General features: G+C 36.6%; 1 protein-coding gene across 6 annotated transcripts in view; it reads right to left on the bottom strand.

Annotated features, from left to right (window-relative positions):
• The window catches only part of LOC114662950 (myocardin-related transcription factor A-like), a 147,584-nt gene that overhangs the window by 57,637 nt on the left and 73,322 nt on the right, over positions 1-16,625 (bottom strand). For all 6 annotated transcript variants that reach the window (XM_028816694.2, XM_028816695.2, XM_051934420.1 and 3 more), the window contains one exon: positions 6,668-6,733. In XM_028816694.2, coding sequence (XP_028672527.1) covers positions 6,668-6,733 — 66 coding nt within the window. The remainder of the gene's footprint in view (positions 1-6,667; positions 6,734-16,625) is intronic.

Genomic DNA, 16,625 nt, shown 5'->3' with positions numbered 1-16,625 from the left:
AATCAAGTTTTTCTCATACAAGAAAATGAGTAAAGGATGACTTGGTTTGTTTTTAACAAGCAAATGCATCTATTGCTCTCACTGATGTCTTACAGGGAAAAAATGTCCAGAGTGGGCAACAGTGAATGTGTAGATTTCGTCTCCCACGAAATAAACATGGCTCAAATGCACTGCAAGTGATCAAATGTAGAAATTTATATTATATATATAAGTCATATGAAAAAGTTTGGGAAGCCCTCTTAATTCTTTGGATTTTTGTTTATTGTTGGCTGAGCTCTCAAAATAGCAACTTCCTTTTAATATATGACATGCCTTATGGAAACAGTTGTATTTCAGCAGTGACATTGAGTTTATTGGATTAACAGAAAATATGCAATATGCATCATAACAAAATTAGACAGGTGGATAAATTTGGCCACCCCAACAGAGATATTCATCAATACTTAGTTGAGCCTCCTTTTACAAATCTAACAGCCTCTAGACGCCTCCTGTAGCCTTTGATGAATGCCTGGATTCTGGATGGAGGTATTTCTGACCATTCTTCCATACAAAATCTCTCCAGTTCAGTTAAATGTGATGTCTGCCGAGCATGTACAGCCTGCTTCAAATCATCCCATAGATTATCGATGATATTCAAGTCAGGGGACTCTGATGGCCATTCCAGAACATTGTACTTTTCCCTCTGCATGAATGCCTTTGTAGATTTCGAACTGTGTTTTGGATCATTGTCTTGTTGGAATATCCAACCCCTGCGTAACTTCAACTTTTTGACTGATGCTTGAACATTATCCTGACAAATTTGTTGATACTGGGTTGAATTCATCTGACCCTCGAATTTAACAAGGGCCCCAGTACCTGAACTAGCCACACAGCATGATGGAACCTCCACCAAATTTGACAGTAGGTAGCAGGTGTTTTTCTTGGAACGCGGTGTTCCTTCTTCCGCCATGCAAAGCGCTTTTTGTTATGACCAAATAACTCAATTTTTGTCTCATCAGTTCAAAGCACTTTGTTCCAAAATGAATCTGGCTTGTCTTAAATGAGCATTTGCATACAACAAGCGACTCTGTTTGTGGCGTGAGTGCAGAAAGGGCTTCTTTCTCATCACCCTGCCATACAGATGTTCTTTGAGCAAATTGAACTGAATTGTAGAACTATGTACAGATACACCATCTGCAGCAAGATGTTCTTGCAGGTCTTTGGAGGTGATCTGTGGGTTGTCTGTAACCATTCTCACAATCCTGCGCATATGCCGCTCCTGTATTTGTCTTGGCCTGCCAGACCTGCTGGGTTTAACAGCAACTGTGCCTGTGGCCTTCCATTTCCTGATTACATTCCTTACACTTGAAACTGACAGTTTAAACCTCTGAGATAGCTTTTTGTAGCCTTCCCCTAAACCATGAGACTCAACAATCTTTGTTTTCAAATCTTTTGAGAGTTGCTTTGAGGATCCCATGCTGTCACTCTTCAGAGGAGAGTCAAAGGGAAGCACAACTTGCAATTGACCACCTTAAATACCTTTATATCTCATGATTGGACACACCTGTACATGAAGTCCAAGGCTTAACAAGCTAATCCAACCAATTTGGTGTTGCAAGTAATCAGCATTGAGCAGTGACATGCATTCAAATCAGTAAAATTACAAGAAGACCCACATTTTTGCACAGCCAGTTTTTCACATTTGATTTAATTTCATACAACTAAATACTGCTTCACTAAAAATCTTTGTTCGGAAAACACCCCAGTACTCAGATGTTCTTAGGAAATGAAAGACATTCCACTGTTATCTTTTTGTTGAAAGTAGAATAAATTATTAAGCAGGCTGAGAGGGGTTCCCAAACTTTTTAATATGACTGTATATTATATATACACACACACAACATTTATTTGGCTCTACATTATATATAGTATAGTAAAGGTTCAGATGTAATGGTTACAATTGAAGATGAAAGCAGAATAAAGTATAATAAAATAGAATGTGCAGTAACAGAATGGTGCCCTGAGCTGCTGGGTAAGTCCTAACACCTTCCCAGCACACAGAATTGAATTAAGTAGGTTCTGTTATGTTTATGTTATCCTTTTCTGCAATGACACAAACAATTGTACATAAAATGCATAAACATACTGAAAAATAAATAAATAAATACATTCTACATTCAAGCTTTCATTGAAAATCAGACTGATGTACTATAAGTGATAAAGGCTTAGAAGCTGAAATACTATGTTTAATATCTTCCTCATATTTTCTCAAGCAGAATTAACATTTATCAATAACCTGGTATAAGAAATAACACATAAGTGAAAGAATGAGAAACCATCAAAATAGAAAAATGTAGGTTTCTCTGTGGTCATGGTAAGAAAGAAGAGGTAGAGAATCTGATGCAGTTCATATAGTCATTTTTAAATATGAATCAGTGCTTAACTTTTGATCATTAAAGTAAATACTTTTTTGTGACTGATATTTAATTTCTATTTGTTGATAGCCTGTGACATTGTAAAGCTTTTAAGAAAGGAAATAATTTAGCAACTTAAAAAAAAAATAATGAAAAAAAAAAAAACACAACAAAAAACAAACGTTTCTTAAAATTGTTATATACCATACTATGTGTCATGTTCCTTTCATAATTTGCATCACCTGTATCAATTTATTTGTGTGAGAAAAAAATTACATTGATTGACAGAGGCCATGCGATTACAATGTCAATCAACTATCTACATTCATGTGCCATTATTTTTTTCTCCCTACTTCTAATGACTACCAAAAATGATACAATTTTTTAGAAAAGAGCTTGTCATGTTGCATTTGTCACAGCGATTGCAAATGCAAAATTTAACTTCTATATTCATTTCTATATTCATTTTCAAACATGACTAATCTAATTCAGTGTCAATGGGGGTTTGAACCTAGCAAGGCAACATAAAATGCAAGGCATGAGCCAATTCTGTACAGAGCTCGTGTGAGTACACACTGACACCTAATAAACTGAAATTGGCACTTACCTAATGTGCTCAATAATTTGTGGTGCAAGCATAAGGAGATTGAGCAAACTCCATACTGCCAACTTTGTGGTGCAGAATTCAAACACTAGACGTTATATGCATTAGGAAACAGCACTACCCACTGTACCTTTGTGCCAACCTAAGTGCAAAAATGCTGTAAAATGTATTAATTTTATTAAGATTTAAAAAAAAAAGAAAGCTATAGAGCTACAGTTAGACTGTGGGGCAGACACCTGAAGTGTGCCAAAGACTTGGATGATAAAATGAACAAAGAAGTGGCACAGTTAAACAGATCCTAGAACAGAATTATACTTTGAAACCCAAGTTCCAAAACAATAACAAAAGATGACACCATAAACAAGAGCAGGGCTACAATTGAGGGGGAAAGGGCAAAGTACAATTAAGAGTCAGTGAAAACCTCAAGTAGTTGCACTATCTAGAGTTTTCTTCTTAAACTGACTTTCAAATGAAGAAGGTGAGGTTTTGCTTAAGAGCTCTTTCTTGTTCCAGGGAACAAACAAAGTCTGTTGTGGGCTTGGCCACCAGAAATATGAATCAGCTCAAAAAGTGTGGTTGAAACATGGGGATATGCAAAGCAAACACAGTCCATGTTAAATAAGATTTTTTACAAGGTTTTTTTGGGAGTTTTTCCTTGTCTTCTTAGACAGTCAAGGCTGGGGGGCTGTCAAGAAGCAGGGCCTGTTAAAGCCCATTGCAGCACTTCCTGTGTGATTTTGGGCTATACAAAAATAAACTGTATTGTATTGTATTGTAAATATTGTTTGTTTACAGTTGCTCAATTTCTCATTCATGACTGCAAGAGAAATTGTTCAAGCATAACTAAACACATGCTGCCTTGCATTATTTTAGATTGACACACACATTGTTTCAGGCAAAAATTGATTTTTTTTTTTTTTTGTGATCTGGCAAATATGACTTTGCTCCTTTTCACTGATAAATGTGGAAACCATTGTGAAACAAAAAAACTGCTTGTACTTAATGTAAAAAGGGCATAGTTTAACTGTGTGTGCTAAATAGATGTATCTGAGCACTATTAAAATCAAGGTGGTATGGGGGTGCAGTGGAAGTGCTGCTGCCTCACAGTAAGGAGACCAGTGGAGTTTGCATGTTCTCCCCGTTTCTATGTGGGTTTCCAAAGACTTGCAGATTAGGTGAACTTAAATTGCTCCTAGGGCTGTGTGTTCACCTTGTGATAAACTGGCACCATGTCCATGGTTTGTTCCCTGCCTTGCACCCTGTGCTAGCTGGCATAGGCACCAGCAGGACTCTGTGACCATGTTCAGGACAAAGCAGATTAGAAAATGACTGATAACTATTAAAATCATTACAGTTTATTATATGATGACCATACAGCAACGGATTAAGTACATATCAAAAGAAGTATTCTTTGATTTCTGTACTTTTATTTTGTTTATGTTTAGTGTGGCAACTAAGCAATGATGTGCAGTCTGGACTTGCTCAAAAGCAGACATCTGCACAGTTGCTGACAGACAGACAGCTGGAATTTATCTGTATGCTATTTCTCTTTATTTATTACTGACAGAATGGGTTACTGATGTTCCTTATATTACAGTGTCTTGAAAAAACTAAATTCGGCACCCAGAACTATTTTCACATTTTTTTGTCTCAGAAAATACACTTACAGTATATTAAACCTTTCCATGCAAAATAAAAATCAAAGAGTTTGGTAAAAGAGAAAGCTCAAAACATTGAGATTTAAAAGTGTTCACACCCTATACAGATAAAAGGCTACATTTGTAGAAGTGCAGTGTATACCTTATCAGTTCACAGTTTGTTGATGATCTCCACCTGTATAAGAACTAGGTGACTGACCTGTCATTGATTAACTTACACAGATAAATCTGCCCCCTAGCTGTGAATCTGAAGAGTAAAACAAACCAAAACGAAGACAAAAGAGCACTGAAAACAAGTCACAGATGTTAATTATAGAGAACCATACATCTGGGGAGGGACACAAGACCAGGTCTAAGGCACTCAACATACTTTAGAGTTCAGTGCAGTTCATCATACAGAAGAGGAAAAACATAAACCTATAGCCAGACTGACAAGAACAAGAATGGCACTTGAAACTACTGTGGTGCCAATTGTGTGGCATAAATATAACAACACACATCAGCGAGGTAACACCATCCCTAGGGTAAAATGTGGTGCTGGAAGCATCATGTTGTGGGGATGCTTTAGGCAGCAGGGACTGGCAATAAGGTCAGTTTTGAGATGAAGATGAATGCTGAACATTACAGACAGATCCTAGAGCAAAACCTGCTCCACTTTGCCAGAGCAACAAGAGGGTGGCCTAGTATGAAGTGTTTGAGTGGCTGGGTCAGGGTTTTGACCTCAACCAGGTTGAACATCTGTGGTGAGATAGAAGAACTGATGTTCACTATGGCTTCCCAACTAAACCTGGCTGGTATAGGTTAAGCAATTTTGCAAGGCGGAATGGTCAAATATTACTTCATCATGTTGTGCAAAAGTAACAGACTTATTCAAAAGGACTACTTACTATAGTTGGCGTCAGGGGGTGCTTCAACCGAGTATTAAATGGCGTGGATGAATACCTAACAATGGTTTACATTTCATTTTTGTTAATTTTATTTCTAATTGTTTTGGGGGCAACACTATGAAAAAGAATGTCTTATATTATGACAGTCATTTATGTGAAAAAATGTTGGGGACTGTCTGAATATTTTTTCAAGGCACTATGTTATAAATATTTATAGATATACAACTACCTTATGTCTATAGGCCTATATCTTTTGCCATACCACTTTAACTTCCCTTCAAAAATAATAATAATAATAATACATTTTATTTATATAGTACCTTTCCTATGCTCAAGTAATGCTCCAGACATCCACTAACTCCTACCATATACATTTCAACAGCTTAAAAAATATATAACCAAAATAAAATCAACAAGAACGTATAACACTTGTCACAGGGAAAAATACAAAATATGCCAAAACATGGTAATGAATATTAGTCAAGAGGTCTGTCAAGATGACACAAAACCAATATTACGGTGCTTCAGTGCTGTCTTATAATGCTTCTCACCATTTTATAAGTGTGAGTTTGTGCATTTTTAAATGTATTTACAAGTATGTCAAATTGCACTGAGCGGCAGGGGGAAATAAAAATAAACTCTGCTTGCATGAGTAAAGTATTTTATTACAGACAGTATAAAGAAGCTCTAGACAGAAAGAAGCATCCACTTAAAACAAGTCAAATTCACACCACGAATTTCTTAGTTAAACTGGCTCTGCATTTAATTTAATGAAACACCGCTTTTCTAAACCAGAAGGTCAAAAAAAAAAATCAAACCAGGAAACCCCAACAGGAGGGGGAAAAAAATAACAATTAAGGAACAGCTGCCAAAAGCCCTGCTTCTGATCAACTGTTATAACAAAAGGAAGGAGACCCAGTGCAGCCAACAAGAATGAATTATATATTATTTCCTGCCTGATACTAATGAGGGTGGCTGAAACTAACGGTACATTAAGAGATGAGCACTGTAACAGACTTATTGTTTGGAGAACCATTGTTACCTTTTGGCTCCAACTCAGCAATGTGAAACAAACAAAAACTAAAAACTTTTAAGCTGCTATAAAAATTAAAGAATAAAACTTACGTGGCATTATTCCTTGGCTGACAAGCTCTTCTCTTGTTCGCCTTTGCTGAAGTTTGAGCTGAAGCACTGCATGTGGAGGGGAAAGACAGAAAATCAATGAAGATGAGCGTACAAGCATTAAAAGTATCTAATAAAATAAATGCAGGCTTATTAAGAAAGCAGTAATTTTTTTTTTAAAGAAGCCTAGAAAATGTCATCTCTGTTCTCTCCGGAGTAGCAGAGAGAAAGAGAGCACACAAGAGTAAGTGCAAAAAGTTCCTGTTTTAGATTTTACTTGTCAGCTCATGGCTGTCAAGGCCTTTGCTCAAGAAACCCACAAACTTTTCAGCTTCCGTATTAAGTTTAAAAAAAAAAAAAAAACTAGCTACTAAACAGGAAGTTACTAAGAATCAAGCCAATTCCCTAATGTAATTCAAATGATAAGAGAGCAACGAGTAGCTACACTACCAATGAACAGTTTTAAAACACCTCAGTTTGAAATGCAATTAATGACCTAAATAAATGTCAAAAGGTAAGCAGTAAACAGCCAGAGGTTTAAATTTAACATTTAGGTTAGCAAAAACTGGAAAAAAAGGAAATTTCATAGTATTATAAATGGGTCTTAGTCAGGGAACAACTAATAGGTTACAACCTACTGATGTTCTGCTGCAGTTAAAGTAAATGAAGCCTTGAAAGTTGAAGCAAACAATTTGCACAGATGTCCCAACTTCTGTTGATTACTTAAAAACCCTCTAAATGCCTTAAAGCAGAGTTGGAATATACTGTGTAACTACACCCTCTGAAGTACACAATATTACACTGTGGAAAGTTGTAAATTCTTGTGATAATGGCAAGAAAATGACAATTAACAAATTAAAACAAACAGATCATTACTACCCTTAGAAATGTAGGCCTTTCATTTACAGAAACTGCAAAAAAAAAAAAAAAAAATCAAATGTCAGTGAGCCCAGTGGTGTCCCGAACAATCCAAAGGCAATTGGAAACTGGAAGAAACTCTGATGGGAAGAGATCTGGCAGAGCCAAAGTCACAACCCAATCAGAAGACGAGTTTCTGAGGGGTCACCAGCTTGTGTAAGAAGCACCTCACAGCACAACTTCAAGCACAGCTTAACAGTGCATATCGAAAAAAAAAAAGCAAGTTTCAGTTTTCACTGTGAAGAGGAGACTTTGTGATGCAGGTTTGATAGGGCGAGTGACAGGAAGAAAGCCATTCCTTACAAGACAAAATATGGCCTTGAAATATTGGCTGTGGACAACTGCAGACTGGAAAAAAGTCCTATGGACCAATGAATCAAAAGCTGAAATCTTCAGTTTATCACACAGGGTGTTTGTACGCCAACAACTTGGTGAAAGGATGGTTCCTCAGTTTGTGACACCAACTGTCAAACATGGAGGAGGAAGTGTGCTGGTCTGGGGTTCTTTTTGCTGGAGGCAGAGTTGGTGGCTTGCACAGAGTGACTGCTATTCTGAATCAAAAGGGTTATCACAGCATTTTGCAGCACCACACAATACCATCTGGTCTGTGTCTAAAAAGTCAGGAATTTCATCTTACAGCAAAACAATGATGCAAAACATACCTCCAGGCTAGGTCAGAACTACGTCAAAAGAAAAGAATAAGAAGGTACACTTCAAAATATGGAATGGTCAGCATTATCTCCAGACTTAAACCTAGCTGACTTAGCTTGGGATGAACTGGACAGAAGGAGGAAAGGAAAGCAACCTACAAGTACAATACATTTGTGGGAATGTCTGCAACTGTGTTTTGGGAAAATCTTTCTGACCGATATTTGACTTCCCATATAGAAAGAATGCCATGTATGTGACCGGTAGTGCATATGGCACAGCTGATAAGTAACTTTGAACAACAAGCAATACTCAGCCATTATTCTTAAATATTTGCTTCCTGTGCCTAACAATACCATAAGTCTCCTAAAACTGCAGACTAATGACATTAGAAGCACGCTGTTTTAGCATGTGGAGGTAGGTGTTCCATTTAGCAGATGCCTCAACTCTCAACCGCCACGTCAATGAAATAATCTCAGGTATTATCACATTGGTCCCTGACATAACAGCCCTCCATCCACATCAGGTAATATAATCTTATGGTCCTTAACACAAAGTCTGCAGTATTTTGCTACTGTGGATAACAAGACACCGTGTGGAGAGCACTACACAAGATATTTATATAATTCTCAGAAGGGAAGATTACATTAAAAAAAAAAAAAACATCTGTTCCCGGCTGTTGACCAATTTTTGGCTGAATTTGAAACACTGAACACTTGCAACAGTGACAATCGTTTGGCCGCAGATGATTAAATGAAAATTAAATGAAACTCCATTAATAAGCTGCTATACGGATAAATATCACTTTTTTTTTATTTCCCTCTATAGTGAAATCTAATTAGCATTGGGTCAACGGATTGGTTGTTTGGTAAAATAGCTATATTTGCTTCAGAAAAAGCCTGGATTTGCTATTTATTCTGAAGCTCTTACACAAGCACTATTTCACAAGACTATAACCATCACTTTGCCATGGGTTGCACCACCGATATGTAGTAGTGAGTTTGCATAGTGAGGATTACTTTAAAAAACAAATAAAGTGAGGATTACCCCATACAGGTTCCCAATTACAACCACATGATTGAAACAAACACAAAAAAAAAGAAATCCTCAGATACGTTTCAGGCATCTTTCTGTACTTATACAGTATTTCAATAACAAACCGACGCCTGGCCGCATTTTTCTTTTAATTTAGATACTGTATCACCACAGGACAATTAGTGATTGATGGTCAATACACACTTCATTTTTTTTACTCCAGACACAGACAACTGTCTCCAGACAGAATTTTTTAAGATGAAATAAAGCACAGCATGCAGACTCACAGAACTGGTACAGTAAAATTCCTCTGATTCATTATTACTATTCATACCAACATTGTGGTGCTCTGCAAAGTTATTGAAGATAGAATTCAGCTTTCTTGGAAAATTAACTTTAACCCAATAATTTAAACTTTTCATGTCACTCTAAAGTAAGAAGCACTAGTATTAAACAGTAAGACTCTGTTCTAAGACCAGCGAATTAAAAAACATTTCTCCTCTTTCCTCACATTCAGTTATTAAGAGTATAAGCTAATTCCTGTCACAGACATTGCTTCGCAAAACTATGGAATCTTGTCAGAGAATACAGAATCTTTTTGGTCATATCATTCAACAGAAGAAGCAGCAAGCACACAATATTGGAAAACTGGTAATGGTGTGACTCCCACAGAACATTCTAGACTCCTGAGAGTATGTCATGGAGAATAAGACATAACTCCACACCTATTGTAGCTACTGAAAATGACAAGAGGACCTTAATTTCAGAGTTGCTAAGCAAATACATTACTTGAAAACAGAAGTGAAACAAAAACAAAGTTGTGTCAATTAATCGTCGTTTTCCTATTTAAAAAAATCACAATTTGAATTAGTCATCCCTCTCTAAAAACTTTAGATATATACAATTGATAAGTCACCAATTCTATTCTCACTGTAGCTTTTCAAATATTAATCTGAGTGTTTCAGCTTTCCTCTTGCATCCCAGAGATGTGGTTAGGTTAAATAACGAAATAAACTTCTGAATAATGATTAGTGCATGAATGTGTCCTGGATATAAATATGAAGATATGATATTTTACATTAACATACTGCATATATATTAACAAAAAGCAAAACCAGAAATACAGACTTTGTATATGTAAACTATTAATCAAAGACAATGTGCAAGGTTACAGGATGGAAGTAAACATGTTGAGATTAAACCTGTTTGGAAAATACCCTGTCATGAATCAATTAAACAGAATCACTCTGAAGAACTCCATCAATGGGCACTACTGGATAACAGATGACATAAAGATGTTAATATAGCAAGAGGAAGAAAAAAGAAAGATGATCCTCAGGCGGACTGATTTCTACTGATTGAGGAATATCTGAAAAATGAATGAACAGCCCTCTTTACTCACTTGATCTTACTATACAGGCTTTCATTTCATACAGAAAACAATAACTGCAGTGAATGGTTGCCCTTTTAAACTTGCCAGAAATGTAAACAATGCTACAATGAGTACATTTAAGGACAATCACTAGCAAAAGCTCTTTTGTTGATGGTTTTTAAAAGCTTAGATAAAAAAATAAACTTATGTTGAAACTGAGTATTACTTTATTTTATACCATATCTTATGGATTGAGCTGTTTCAGTAATACATGGAAATACAGATACACAGACTCACACATATATATACTGTATATTATTATATATATATATATATATATATATATATATATATATATATATATACACACACACACACCCCTACATATACATACACACACATCTACATATATAAACTATACATATATATATATATATATATATTATATATATATATATATATATATATATATATATATATATATTATATATATATATATATATATATATATATATATACATATATCGTATATACTTGAGGATAAGTCAGGACTTGATTTTACACTATAATTTCTGGTATTTTATAATGTCGGTCATATAAGTCGAATGTGGAAAACTCACGCTATTGGTCCAAGAGATGATATGCTAACGTCCACCTGTGAGAGTAACCACGGAGCACATGCCCTATTTTCCTATGTGGGTGCGGCAATGCACTGTATCAGCGCGTGCTCCTAACAAGTGGATATTATTGGAATATCCAAACTATTCCGAAGCAACGTTTGCACCGATTTGTGTTTTTTGTATCTTACACCCTCATACACCTTTATCATATGAGCATCCCTAATCTACGATGGAGCGTTAGATCAGAACAAAATATGAAGCTGGTTTTAAATTAAACGTCGTTGAAGTAGCGAAAGAATTTGGTAACTGCGCTGCTGCAACAAAATTCGATGCGTCTGAGAAACTGGTGCGAGATTGGAGGAGGCAAGATGTGTGTAAAAAAAAATAAATAAATAAAAAAAATATTAAGTGTTGCGTTTTTGAATGGCTGTACAAGTCGGGGTCTGATTTTATGATCGATTTTTCCGAGTTTCAAGACCCAACTTATATATATATATATATAAACTACACAGTATATGCTCACGTATTATATATATATTATATATACTGTACACATATATATAGTATATAGATATATATAGCATACAGATATAGCAGGTAACTAAAACTAGTTAAGAGATGTGTTACTGGAAACACTGTATCACTCCTTTATTATTTTTGCTAGTAAAACCACACACAACAGCCCTATGTAAAGGAGCCTCTACACAACAATGGTGTTACGCTTTGTAATTCAGTTGAGAGTGAGTGAGAGACAAAAAGTGTGCTTTAGCAGAGGTTAGGACTGTACTATGAAACAAACATACTTCCAGTTCTGTTTAAATGCATACATGCAACTCATATTTTATCTTATTAACCTCTACTGGCACATGTGAAGAAACTTAATGAGTCAAGAGTTAAACTATTGTATAATGTAAGCAGGGGGTCAAATGCGGTGGACACACTGAATCAAAGAGAGAAGTTTAAATAAAGCGAGTTATCAGGCACACATACACATGTTTACCATTTTCAAAGAACTCTGAGCACCCATTATCTTTTTTTAAACTATTAATGAATCTTAAACCTGCCTGCAGGTTTATGTAAACTGCAGTCTCCATAACACATGAACGTGCTGTATGTATTCTAATTACATACATTTCACAGATTGTGGAAGCTGGATTCAAAACTTTGCCTGGTTTGCATGTTTTCTCCAGTGTCAATATGGGTTTTACTCTGATTTTCTGCTTTTCCCTCCACCTCTTAAACTACATAAATTGGACGGGTTGTACGTAAGCATGCTGGGATAGGCTCTGGCTCTCTACAATCATGAGCTAGATTGGACATTTAATATACTATATGTTCCTATATTATATACTTGTTCATGAAGACACTTTTACAAAAATATTGAACACATCCCCAAAAAAATGTTCCCAAACAAGAATGAAGAAATACTCTTTCTGGCATTCCTTCCAGGTAATTTGGCTCTGTGTTGGGACTATTGTGTCTGCGGGATGTGATTTACCAACTGATTTAAAACAGACTGATAAAAACTGAAAGAGACTGTCTGTGATGCAAGTTAAAGGAGACACCTTTAAGTTACCAGCAGGCAACTTGCCGTAACTCAAAAAGCCACTCTACCAAGAGACGATTTTGAATTATCATGCATCTCAGAAAAAAACAAAAGAACAACACCCCACCCTACTTCCTTAAGACTGGGATAAACATCTCTGGCACAGCTCATTCTTTTATCCACAGATGGGATCTCCAGAATGGGAGCAGTTTTGCTCCGCATACTTGGGGTCACATCCAGCATACTGCAGTTAGCCTCCAGTTAACACACAGGAAATCCAGTAAACCAGGACTGCACACAATTCTCAAGTCTTTAGAAATCAAATTATCTTCTTTACTTTTTCTTTTTTTCATTTCCGTATTCAGGACCTCCAGACTAAATCTGGAAGCCACAGTGAGCAAGGAACCGCCAGCACTAACCCACTGAAAAGGGTTCGCAAATTCTCAAACAGTCTCTGCAACTAGCGTACTGTAAAGCAGCTGACTCTCAAATTAAGGTGAGACAGAGTTTCTTGTGAAGGTAGCCCAAGTTACCAGTAAAATCTCCAGGAGGGCCTTGGTGTAACCATTCAACAGACAAGCCTGCTTAGCTACTGCTGACAAAAAAAAAAAAAAGACAACATGACAAGACAGGTGGTGTTCACTTAAATCAGACAAAAGATTCCACGCTGACAACATCTGAAATAAAAATATATACATATAAAAAAGAGAAACGCATGTAGAAAAGAGAAATGACTTCAAGACAGAAAAGCCAGACAACATCGAGCGTAGGGAACCAAGGAGGCGTTTCTACTCCCCTCCCCTCCCCACCCACCCCCACAAACAGCTTCCAATTTGATACCAACAAGTCATCCTTTACAGTATCTATATTCAAACAGCTGACATCAGAGTGCCAAGGGATATCTCCACTCAGCTGGGCTGTCCAGGATTTGAACTCACATAAGAGAGCACAAGAAGGAAACAGATTACACCCCAATTCCTGATGCAATTCATCACAACTAAAATGTTCTTTGTGACAGGTCCTCATCACCAGGCTGCAGAAAAATTGCGATCCAGTATTTTGAATACAAGGCCCCAATCTATTTTAAAATGCAGCAGAGTTGCATGCTTTAAGGGGTATGGGTTAAGAAGTAGGTTGCAAAGCTCTATTTGCGGACTTTGTAATAACCCCACTTTTAAACAAAACACATATGGAACAAACATTTTTTTTTTTCTGTACCTCCATGTTATTATTTTTAATCTCTTTCACAACGCACCATTTTAAAATTAGTACGCACAGTTGCCTGGAAAGCTCAAATTGGCTATGCCAGGCAGGTTTAGGGTTACGAGACATGCAAAGTCAACTATTTTTATCAGGGTGCTGGGATAAGAAGTTCAGAGAAGTAGAAGTGTATGCACAAACAGCAACTGATCTGTTTGCAATAGTCCATGAGCACAGCTGAGGGGAGTAGGGGAAGGAGAAGCCTGACACAGAGCAACTAAACAAGATGCAGGCCTCTGCACTCAGGAAAGGAATTAACCCTTTCCTTGTATGAGTGACACATTTATCAAGAAGACCACAAACACACATCTCTCTCTCCTTAATGTACGTTTATTTGGCTGTTAATAATTTACTTAGCATATGGGAGGAAAATGTAAATTTCTGAGAAATACAATAAAGTATGTTACCTGTCAGCTAAAGGGGAAGTGTATTTCTTCATGACAGCAAGACTAAGGAGAAGTTGTTCAACTTTGTATTTGTTATGTCTATCCTATTTACCCAAGAGATGATTAAGTCATTTCCATAAAGTTCTGCAGTCTAGAAAGGTCAGTATTTTAATCTCTGTTCACATACAGTATTATTACAGCTTACATTAAAACAAATTTATATGATTACCATACAAATACACAAATTCTATACCAAAGATGGGTTCAGTATATCTAGATATAGCAGAGCGAAGTATTGGCTAATGATTCCAACTTGCAACATCAGAGCTTTACAGCAGCTACAGTACAATGTCTCTGTACTCTCTAGAGGTAAGACAGATATCCTTCAAATGTCTAAACACATACAAATCGGATATATGAACATTGGCAAAAATGCTGAGCTGCATTATTAGCTGGGCTAGCATTTCTTCCACATAAACATCCAGCCTTGTTTCTGATCCTGCTGGTATATGACAATGGATGAAAGCATGTTCTGGAGACACAAGAGGAGCTAGGCTGGGGTTTAGGTGGGTGGAAATTATGTTTCGTTTGGAAACATACATTATTGTGCAAAAGTCTTAGACCAATGAAGAAAATTGATCTTAAAGCTAGCTGTACGAGTTGTAAACTCTTATTTGCTAATGAAGACACTATGTAAAACAAGATCAAATACAAACATTATTACAAGAAAATGTTCAAAGTTTCTTTTGTTTCCAAACAACTTATTGAAATCTTGTGGGACAGCAGGAAAAATGCATTTTTGGTTCCCAAACACCTCCTCAGGACACCCCAGTCATTCCCTGCATTTATCTAAATTTCTCCATTGACTTAGTAAAGTTTATCTGATCTAATCTAATCTAGTCTAATCTAACCTAAACTAATTTTACCAGCAGCAAACAGGATTCAAATTAATGATATATTGATTAACTGAACAAGGTGTGCTGGTAGTGCAATTTAAAAAAAAAAATTGGTATACTAGGTAGTTACCTGAAATACTGGGGTATCTCAAGAAGGAGTTTGAAAATGGCCAGGCAAACACATGTTGACCGACATAAAATCATAGTTTTATATCAACAAGGTTATACAGTCAGTGAGCACAACACACCCACCAGGATTTTTGAGATGTGGTATCCAACCTCTTATAAGCAAACTGGAAGCAACAGGGCAAGCTGAAAATAAAAAATGCAATTGAAGACTCAAAAATCCGTTCTATCTGATGAACAGTATTTAAAAGTTATTTCCTTAAAAGACAGAAGAAAACTCCAGAATCTGGTACCAAAGTACACACATCAACAGTTTGAAGAAGTCATCTTGTAGGGCATGTTGCAGCTAAGAAACCATTCTTACAGAAAGACAAGCGTACGTTATTGCAGTACACAAAAGACTATATTGCTAAAACATGTCTGTCATGGTGTGGGAGTAAACTGCAAAACCAAATAAAACCTACTTGGGAGTCTGCAGATGAAAGACTAACAGTTTAGATTAATAACTTCAGAGCCATAGCCACAACATTACTGAAGCTGTGTGGGATCAGAAGAAAATTCAGGCTCGTTCGAGGAAAAGCACACAGAGATAGCCAAACCCGTATAAATGTATGGTGAAAAATTGCCCAGAACCTGGGCAAAGATGAAAGTTTGCACGGGCAGAAATGGAAATATCTGCACGATCGATATGTAAAGACAAAGAAGAAACTTCAGGGGAAAAGCCGGGAGATTCTGCAACCATGCAGTATTGCACACTGAGCACTTGTACTATAAACAGAAAAAGGTGTGCATGCTCCGTGTGCAACTGTGTCTGCAGCTCTCTGTGCCCGAGTGTAAACGGCCTTAACAGTGAGCACACAAAAAGGGGCATTCCAGTTACTTTTTATCGGATCAAAGTTTGTTTTTATTCTAATGTTACAAATGAGAAACTATACACTGCCAAGATAACTAGTTTTACAAATCAACATACTTGGGAGGTGTATAATGTTTGTACAGTACCGAATATCCCAAGAGCTAATCATCCACTTTCTTTTTAGGGCCATATCCAGTATAGGATTGCTAAGAGACGACAGACTACTTCAGCAGCACAAGGATACAAAAGTAAGAATACCACAGGTGTGATTCACAGACTCATAACCAGGACAATTTAGTCA

This window comes from Erpetoichthys calabaricus, chromosome 12 (genome assembly GCF_900747795.2).
Source record: "Erpetoichthys calabaricus chromosome 12, fErpCal1.3, whole genome shotgun sequence".
In the NCBI taxonomy this organism is placed as follows: domain Eukaryota; kingdom Metazoa; phylum Chordata; class Cladistia; order Polypteriformes; family Polypteridae; genus Erpetoichthys; species Erpetoichthys calabaricus.
Note: the sequence above shows the minus strand (reverse complement) of the source record. Positions and strands in the feature narration are given on the sequence as shown.